We start from the raw sequence: 10,281 nt of genomic DNA, 5'->3' as shown, positions 1-10,281 counted from the left end.
TAATTATTGACTAATTGTATTAATTATGTGACAAAGTAACTATTAGAACATGATGGCCATACACCAACAAAGTATGTTTACTTGTTACTTTGTTAGTGTTGCTACTATGTACTCATTGGTTATTGGCAACTTTTCCAGCAATTAGTGGAAGACTTAAGTCTTGTTTGGTTCACCTTATTTTTACTGATTTGGTCTGGTCTGGTCTGATCTGATCTGATTGTCTGATTTGACCAAACTTTAACCTTAAGTGTACGATAATCTATAAGGAAAAAATATATTAAGTGAGATCTTGTTAGATTCGTAATAATGTGTAGTTTATTAATATGTAATTTTCACAATTTTTTTCATTACGAAATTAAGAATATTTAGCGATAAAAAACCGCACATAAAACGATGTTTTAATCTGAACTTATCTGATCTGATCTGAACTTATTTTTTTTGAAATAATTAAAAATAAGTTGAACTAAACAAGGCCTTAATGCGGAGTACCAAACAGGTTAAAAGACGGCGTTGGGCCACCCAAGCACGACATGATACGACTCATACTGCGAGACCTCTGTTGATTAGCCATGAGTCGTGCTTGGCCTTGTTTTGTATAAACCTTATGGCTGAATCTCAAACAGGATGGGGAACTCGCTAGCCAACATGACCAATCCATGTATATGATAGGAAGATGCATAAGGTGGCAAGGAGGGTTGATAGGCTGCTCAAAGGTAGCAGTCTGCTGGGCCGTGCTGGCGTGGCATCACTTCCACCGTTAACCAAATTCGGTGTAAAAAGCTATCGAATGCAAGAACAATTGAACAAGCAAGACCGAGAATTATAGCAACTTTCTTCAAAAGAATCAATAAGTTAAGCAAAAACAATGAAGCCAGGAAAAAGGTCGGTATTAAGGGCAACCAGTACGAGGCAAAATAAGAGGGGTAAAAAGAGCATACATAGGGTATTAGAAAAAAATTGTTGGCTTTTGAAATTAAACCATCATCTGCTGTTCTGATTTACATACTTTTATTACTCATTGTATGTCAACTAATAAAAAGAGAAAACACAGACCATTCTGGGTTCCAAATATCCAATTGGATCAAAAGAATGCAACAAGCAAGCACGAGGCTAGAACCTGGAAATTAAGCGAACATTCTAACAATAGGCTGCAATTTCAATTAAGAAATGACTCCTCATTACTCTGGCTTCATGTTTTCACACTCTTCACGAATAGACTGGAACAAAATGGATGACAGGTATCGCTCACCAAAACTTGGAAACACAACCTGGAACAGCAGAAATATTGACCGAGTTATGGATGATGTGTCAAGAACAGGTGAGACAGGTTTTTAGAACCCGTCTATTACAGTAATAAATTGGAAGTAATAAATACTGTGGTTATGTATATGATCTTTGATTAATGATGCCGCATTGCTATCATGAGGGAAACAATTGCCCAAAATTAATGAGAAAGAAATACTGATGGGCAGGCATCAGATACAGAACCAAATGCAAACATCTAGACTGCCTTTATACCCCAAATTATGATAAAGATTGTTTTTTCAGACAGGATGTGGGCATTAAGGCTATGTACTCTTCAACTAATTTCACGAATTATTTTAATTCGTGTTTAAAAATTAAACCAAATAAGTTTTATTTAACAAGATCCCAATTGATAGTGTTTTTTTCAAATTTTATATACATACAAATAAATTCACAGCAGAAAAATTGGGATCGCACCAGACCTCAAGAAATTCAGACCTAACACTTAATTTTAGGTGATGAGAACACAGCCTAAGATGGCTGGCCAATTAAGAACACTAACATAGTAACATGTGCAACTATCATTATAAACAACCTAGTCTATGGGTAGAGTCAGAAAATCATGCAGGAAGTGTTTGTTTCATCTAAGATAAGTTATCCCAATTTTTGACTACAAGGTAATCTTTTGAAACCTATAGCATGCAAAATATTGCTCATCATCATTCTTAGTTGACCTAGGAGAAGTTATTTCAATTCCCGACTACAAGGTGATCTTACAATTCTGTGCACTAAAATTCTTCATTGAAGTTGGTGTGAAAATTCGACCAATGTTCTGATTAAGGCCCTGCTCATCAACCTTTTTTTTTAAGGTTTTGATGGTTACTACGACTAGCTCTACTTTTATAAGTTGAGAAATGTACAAACAAGTTCAGATATGTCGGAAAGAATTCAGGAGATTATTACAGAACAGACCCTAAAAGACTAGCAAATAGTTGAAGTTATGGGTCACTAAGATGCTAAAATGGAAGCTAAGCTTCAAACAATGAACAAAATAAAAATAGAAAGAAGGAAGAAGTAGATTTATAAGAAGTGAACCTAACAATCATAATGCAAGCCTAATTAGAAATAAATATAGTCCAGTAAACAGCTAAAATAACTCTTGAGAAGGTTCTAATGCAGCTTTCTCAGTTAAAAGGAAATTAAAAATACTCTACCACACAAGATGCAAAGGGAAGCAAGCATGTGAAAGAGAGAGTGACAAAATTTTAAATCTAAGATATCAATCAAAGATTAAATTTAAGTTTGTGATTTAAGAGAGTGATAAGTGAAGGACTTACAGCTATAAGTTTTCCTGCATTTTCAGGTCTTTTACCAACCTTGACTGCAGCAGCTGCTGCCGCTCCAGAGGAAATGCCAACCTGGAGCAAGAAAAAGATTAATCAGAAATTTGAATGGTAAATAACATTCAGCATAATACCCTCCAAAGTATAATTAGATCTACAGAACAAATATGTAGTGCTGCTCCAAAAGTTGCCAAATCATATGCTTCAAACGTAATTCTACAGTAGATGGTGCTTAATTGCAAACCTCTACAATAAATTAATTAATCATTAACTTCATTTTTTAAGAGAAAATATGATATATTATCAGCTGCAAAACGTATTAAGAAAATAAACTACAAGTAGCCATTTACTCATATATTAAGTACTTCCCCACAAAAATAGGTTGCTTTAAATTAAGGCTACACTTCATGATCTGATCTGATATCGTAATTCGACACAACTTTGACCTTATTTGTCCACTAAATCTTAAGAAAGAAAAAATTATCAAATGAGAAGTAGTACGATTTGTATTAATAAGTATGTCACAAATATTAAAATATCATATACATAATTAAAGATATTTAGCAATAAAAAAGATATGGTCTCATGTCTCATCTAATCTAATGTGATCCAAAAATTTATAAAAAAAAAAAAAAGAAAGCAAAGATTTGCTTAAAGAAGTTGAATTGAACTGTTGAACATAGCCTACATATGGTATTATTGTCAACTGAATACTTTGGATTGGTCTGACATGATATCATTTTTTAATTATCTATATAATTTGATTTGATTTAATCTGGGTTGAACTATTTTGATATAAGTAACCATGTTCTAAGAAGTTGAATCCAACTTCTTTGTAACTCAACAGAAGAGATTGTCAAATAGTAGAAATCAACATATATCACATGAAGTGGCAGCAACTATTCTAGGGTCCAACCATGGTCTACTTGTTCTAATTTCTAATTAGAGCAACTTTAAGGACCAATGAAACCATGTTATGACTACTAACCAGCAAGCCTTCTTTCATTGCTAATTGCTTTGCAGTTTCAATAGCTTCTTCACTGGATACCTGAGAAAGATAAATTTTCAGAATAAGAAAGGCTCAAGCACTGAACTTCTTCAAAAGGCAAAGAGACCCTTGCAGAAGAAATATTATCTTATACATGCAATCATGCATAACATACCACCAATGACATTTTCTGGTTGTAGTTTTGTTCTTAAAGGAATATAAACCATGCCTTGTTGATGGATGTCGTGACCAAGAATAGTTTATTTAAATATTTGCACCCCATGCTTGAAAGAAATGAAAGACAAAAATAACAAATGAAAATTACACCTGTAGCTCAATAACCCCAATCCCAACTAGCCAACTCAAAACCAATGATATCAGCTCTTGCTAATAAATAACTGACATTAGGGTAGTATATTTCTATGTTGATCAGACTCGAGTACTCATGTCTGACATAGCTATGTGTCCAAGTGTCGGATCATCTATTTTGTGAAATTTTCCAATAACCTTGGCCCAAAATGAAGGGTCAAAGTCACTTGTCCATGTCCAAGTGTCGTGGGTTGACACATATACGTGAGGTAAAATGAAAAGTCAAAGAAACATTGGTTTCACTGATGAAAAACTCAGGTAAAAGTCAAAAACTTTTGATCTCCATCAACAAAAAAATTAAATTTGTATGAGCCTACATACTTCATACGGTTTGCAGATGAACTTATAGCTATAATTTGAATGGTTTCTGGTAGTTCATCAAAGTGCATGGAACCATTTTAGTACAACCTACATAACCCTATACCTTCTGATAATTTAACTATCATGGAATGGCATTTTCTCACCAAGGATTGCGATCTATACCCAAATATTTGACAATGGTTCATGTCTTATGGAGCATATGTGATGTGATGTGATATCCCTAAGCAACCCTCGTTAAAGGTGGAAAGGCATTGCTTATAAGATACTGTATATCATATTATTAACATACAATCAGACAAGCTTTAAATCTGAAATACTAATACCGGTCCATATTAAACCAATCTATGCAGCAGCACTCTGCGAGCAAATTATGAGATGTCATAAGAAAGTATAGAAGCAGAAGAATATTCACCTCTATAACTTCATCCATCACACCCAAATCTAAATTGCTGGGAACAAAACCAGCTCCAAGTCCTTGAATCTTGTGCGGACCTTCATGCCAACAAGATGAAGTTCAATTATACACATGAAGCCTGGAAAGTTTAACTATGAAGATTCAGGAAACTTCATCTTACCTGGCTTGCCACCCGAAAGTATGTTGCTTTCTGTAGGTTCTATACCAATGACCTTCAAAAATAAATAAGAACTAGGTCAGCAACATAGAACAAGATACTTCTGGGATATGCTGTTATGTGTTGAGCTACTTGTCCATATAATATATCACAGGATCAAAAGGAATTTCCAACAGGAGAATATCTGTTAATAGTGTGCTGCAGGATGCCTATACCTGGACACCAGGCTTGCGTTCTTTGAGGTACCGCCCAACTCCAGAAATTGTACCTCCAGTTCCAATGCCCGCAACAAAAATGTCCACTTTACCTTTAGTGTCTTCCCAGATCTCCGGACCTGTTGTCTCATAATGTATCTGCAGAAAACATCGGAAATGAAACATTCACACTATATACTTTCTCTGTTCTTTTTACTTACAACACTTTGACTTACGTACTATTCACATACTTATTCTGACTACCTTTTGATGATTTATAATTAATTAATGAAATTTATATACATGTGAGATCTTGTTAGATTTGCCTCATTTATACTCATAACATTGAATTCACATAATTATTAATCATGGATAATCAGAAATATTAGTGATTGAAATAATGCAGTGTTAAGTTGTAATCATGAAATGAGAAGTATTGCAAGTAAAAAAGAAACAGAACAAGTATGTTATTTCCATGTCACGTGACAGACAAAGTGACAAACTGTTCATTTTGAAAATACATTATATTCATATTATGTGATATACTCAGGGAAAATTTTAGCAAGCAGATTCCTCCATTTGCATGTGTCAAATCTAGTGTCAAATAGTATGACTTGAGTAACAGATATTTGGAAGTAGGAATCCAAATTAGGCGTCAAACAAAGCAGATAAACCAAAAAGAAGAGAATAAAAGGAAATTCAATGTACTGGTTGAAGGTTAACTTAGAAGAAAAGGGCTTTCAAATTATATGCAATGACACCCTTACAGTCGTTACAGATGATAAGCAAACAAAATCATAATGAGTCATACCTTGGGATTTGCAGGATTGTCAAACTGCTGAAGCATGTAGGAATCAGGAGTATTCTTCAAAATCTCTTCAGCCTTCTCAACTGCACCCTTCATACCCTTAGCTGGATCAGTCAAGACCAACTCAGCTCCGAAGGCTTTCAAGATAACTCTCCTTTCCATACTCATGGATGATGGCATTGTCAAGATAATCTTGTATCCTCTTGCAGCAGCTATAAATGCAAGTCCTATTCCTGTATTCCCACTCGTAGGCTCCACCAGAGTAGTCTAGATGATAAGAAAACAATATACCATCAGTCAAATACATAAAACACCCAACAAAATAGACGAGCATTTGTTAGTGCATGATTATTGTAGATAGCTAATTGCTATTTGAAACTAAATTTTTATTTGAGCATCATACAACTTAGCTATTTATTCCGTTAACCATGTTAAATTATGACAATATTAGTTGCTATAAGCACCAGCATAGCTAAAAGAGGTAAAAAATGAGAACCACATAATATTAAAAAAAATAAAAAATAAAATAAAATTAATAATGTTATACCACATGATATTATTGATTGAGTAGTTCAAGCTCTAATTGCTCCCATAATGTTTCTACCCTCGTGATATAAACAAAAACAATTGACTGTGAAAGAAATCAAATTTTCAAAAAAATAATGGTTCACAAATGATAAATAAGCAATGCAAGGTGCAGTTTCAGAATACAGACATATGCACAGGCAACGGCTACTAAGAATATACTCATTCTATAAGCTTAAGGATGACATGCCTATCTGCCATGGAATTGAAAACTAGGCCATAACACTTTAATCCCCCAAGAGTGAAGAGACAATTTACACAAAGAAATACTAAAGCCTCATGCACACCTTTCAAACACTTAAAATTTTATGTTACAACTTTAGAGAAGATACAGCCTCTAAATTCAGGAAGATGAACTAAAGACGCTCAAGATAAAATGGTAGCCAGTCCAACACCAATAGATACCAGGTCATTCAATTGATGAATTGAAAGAAGCATGGTAGTTGTCAATTTAAGACAATACATGCAATTAACTAGCTATCATCTAAGAAAGTTTAATATGGAGAGACATAAGACAATTTACTTAAGTGCTAAGGGAAAATTGCAGATTTTTACAATCCTCCCATTTGGCCCATTAAATATACAAACAAGATACAAAGATTCTAACATTTCAGGCACTTCAAATTATAATAGAATGACTGAGTCTGTCTGAGACTAAAGATAGAGGTGTAGCACATACATATCATCCAAATGGAAACTTTCATGGACTAAAAAGCAGAAATTTCATGCCCTAGATAATAAATATTGAATTAATAACTGGAAAAGCCAAGTTACTAATGTACTTCTTACATAAATCAGCAAGTGTGACAGGAAGGCAACAAAAGAAGATAGATAAAATTCATAATGGGTCTCTTCAAATTTAACTTGAAGTGTATAAACAAAGCAAGAACCTAATGTTCAACAAGAATACATCATTCTTCAACCTAATGTTCAACAAGAATACATCATTCTTCAAGCATATTGATGTCCAGGAATTCCAAGTAATGTCTAGCCTTAAAAGCAATACCTTTCCAGCTGTGATAACTCCTTTCTGCTCAGCATCATCAATCATACTGTAACCAATCCTGATGTGGGCAGAAAAAGAAAGAATAAGAACATTGCAAAAAAAAGAAAGAATCCATGAACAATCATTTAGTCATTATGTTCCCAATGTACAAACTCATAAAATCAGCCTTCTCTTGACATAAAACTGTTCAATTACACTATAAAGAACTGACGATATGTTCCATGCTGAAAAGGATTTATGGAAAACCAAAAGACTATATTCTTTTAGAAATTTTACCCACCTTTAGCAAAGTAATGTACAAATTTTATTTGGGGGAAAAAACCTGCAAAGATTATGTCTCTTATTAAACCACATAAACCCTCCTGAGCTCATTTCACAAACACAAGATGTGCCAGGGATCTTCTTTACCTGTCCTTCACACTGCAGCAGGGTTCCATGCTCTCAAGCTTAGCAGCAATGTTTGCAACTGATCCATTTGATACATTGTTGAGATACACCATTGGAGTTTTTCCAATTAGCTACCACATAATTAAGAAAAATAATATTACTTTAAGCTTCAACAGATGAGTTCTAACGAAAAAAATAAAAGGAAAATAACAAAATCTTTCTTTGATGCCGCAGAGATAAAGGGAATGCTTATCAGTTCACCAAGAAAAAACACATAACTTACCAGTGTAGCGTACCTAATATGAGTATTTGATACATCAAATAAAACATTTTGAGGGAAATTTTTGGTGACATTTGCTACTAAACGCTAGACCTCAAATAAAAAATGTCTTAAACATGAATGTATTGGTTGAAAGTCCATCTGAAAGCCCCACCAAATAGAAAAGTACTAAAGCTCATGACAAGAGTAAGAAAAGAATCCAAATATTTGCAAGATGTTTGAGGTAACATAGATTTGCCAACAATTAGTATTATGTCATAACATAATAGTTATAGGTAGAATTGGTGAAAAGGTTATGATGGGAGCTGATAGACATGTGTAAGCTCAGGCTATACTTTACGAAGTTGTTTAAAGAATAATTGAATAATAGTATTATGTCATAACATAATAGTTATAGGTAGGACATGCTGTTGACTTTTTCTGAGTAGCAATTCTCAGGCTGTCACTAGCCTATCCGATGAGCTAATGCAAAGATGATTGACGGGAGGAATGATGAAATGGATATCCCAAAAAAGGATTCTGACTATAGTGCCAAATGCTATAGATGTGCATTACCATGAAGCTATATGAAGAGTTTTTCTTGTCACAATAGCCATTGTTAATTTTACCTCCGTCAAGGAAGGAACGAATAATACTCTTATCTTAAACAAACAGATTCAACTCGAGTTTTTACTGATTCAGAATCTGTGTAAATACCACCAAAACTTCAGAGAAACAAATTCCCAGCATGTCTTTAGTTTATACACGTCTATGAGTAGAATAAAAAACATCATAACAACATTCCTAAAACTACAAATCCTAAAATCCATGCATTGATTCAAATTAACCCTCATAAATTTGGTAAGTTGATAAGACAATGATCTGATGACAGAAATTTCTTACAGAATTCTTCAATTTATCACAACACAATCATTATCTGCCATTATAACAGTCTACAAATCCTAAAACTATTTAAGATTTCAAGAAATCCCAAAACCCCACCACAAATTCGCAAATAAAATATAAAAACCAACTCAAAACAGCAATCAGAAATCAAAAAATAAGAAACCCACTACAAAATTTCAATCAAAAACCACAATAAATATAAAGAAAAACAAAAAGCCAATTGAAAATGAAAATTAGAGATTCACCTGAGAAACATCTTCAGCAATGTTAAGGCCTTCAATGGTGGATTGAGGCGCAACAGAAACAGCTTTACAGGTGATTGGAGAAGAAGAAACCTTCCTGAAATTCTTGCAACTGAGCGATGATGGAAGGCCAACTCGGAAATTGGTGAGGCTGTTAACTTCACGAAGCTCCAATTTGGAAGTGCTAAGCGCAGCGTAAGCGTTGTTGACCAAAGAAGCCATGGCTAATTTCTCTCACTTGTTTCTAATCTCGATTGTGTTCCACTCTTTGGAAATGGTGGTTGTCCTTTGAATATATGCCTCGCTTTCAGTCTATATTCACTGTCGTCACAAATTACATACTCCGTACTGTAGTCACGATGTGGTCCTAATCTCCTAGACTTGTCGTGCGAGTTGGGCATGAATTGGGTCGGATTAGCACACAGACTATTTACTTATTTAGGCAATAGGCCTAGTAATAAATTGAGCTGAGAGTGATGGATTGCTCAAGAGGTTATAGCTTCCCTCCCGATTTTAAGAGATTCGGATCGATTCACACTTCCGCCCTTGTGGCTCCCTAAACACCAAAAAAAAAAAATATTGAGGTGACCTGACACGAGCATGTTGTAACTCATAAGCATGGTGGTATCGATGAAATTTGGCATGAGTATGAAGGGTCGGGTAATGTGTTATTCACTTAGTTTTTGGATGTTTTATATTCACCTTATTTTTATGTAAACTCGTTATGGTTTATTTTGATTGTAAATTGAACTTGGGTAGCCTTGAGGTAAAAGAATCTCCACCTCTAAGTTCCCTCACTAATTAGGGTAAGAATCTAACCAATTGAGTCAAGCTTTTCTTGCTGTCTCGTCTTAATATAATTTGCTAAATTTTACTTTATTAATTACATCAACAACTATAGCAATGGGACTATGGGTGGAGTAGTCATGTATAACTTTACTAGCATTCACATTTTAGTCGTAGAGTACTTTGTACTTTACATTAATTTTATAATAATGATGTTAATGAGACTCAAATTCTAATATTCAATATTACTATGAAGGACTCAATTGAATC

The 10,281-nt window shown here is 34.1% G+C and overlaps 1 protein-coding gene across 1 annotated transcript; it reads right to left on the bottom strand.

Moving 5' to 3' along the window:
- Window positions 1-889: 889 nt before the first annotated feature.
- Window positions 890-10,013, bottom strand: LOC110718240 (cysteine synthase, chloroplastic/chromoplastic). Its single transcript, XM_021897067.1, has 10 exons — window positions 9,229-10,013; window positions 7,840-7,949; window positions 7,432-7,489; window positions 5,844-6,107; window positions 5,054-5,191; window positions 4,842-4,893; window positions 4,679-4,758; window positions 3,577-3,636; window positions 2,583-2,663; window positions 890-1,268 (listed from the first exon to the last, which is right to left on the bottom strand). The coding sequence occupies exons 1-10, from the start codon at window positions 9,445-9,447 to the stop codon at window positions 1,179-1,181; spliced, it is 1,152 nt and encodes a 383-aa protein (XP_021752759.1). The 5' UTR covers window positions 9,448-10,013; the 3' UTR covers window positions 890-1,178.
- Window positions 10,014-10,281: the final 268 nt, after the last annotated feature.

This window comes from Chenopodium quinoa, unplaced genomic scaffold (genome assembly GCF_001683475.1).
Source record: "Chenopodium quinoa cultivar QQ74 unplaced genomic scaffold, ASM168347v1, whole genome shotgun sequence".
Lineage (NCBI taxonomy): Eukaryota > Viridiplantae > Streptophyta > Magnoliopsida > Caryophyllales > Amaranthaceae > Chenopodium > Chenopodium quinoa.
Note: the sequence above shows the minus strand (reverse complement) of the source record. Positions and strands in the feature narration are given on the sequence as shown.

Excerpts from the sequence above, each read along its gene's own strand:
- LOC110718240 (XM_021897067.1), bottom strand. The coding sequence starts at position 9,447 with ATGGCTTCTTTGGTCAACAACGCTTACGCTGCGCTTAGCACTTCCAAA. Across the intron at positions 7,490-7,839 it reads TGCTGCAGTGTGAAGGACAG|GATTGGTTACAGTATGATTG; the intron begins GTAAAGAAGATC and ends TGCCCACATCAG. Across the intron at positions 4,894-5,053 it reads AACGCAAGCCTGGTGTCCAG|GTCATTGGTATAGAACCTAC; the intron begins GTATAGGCATCC and ends TTATTTTTGAAG.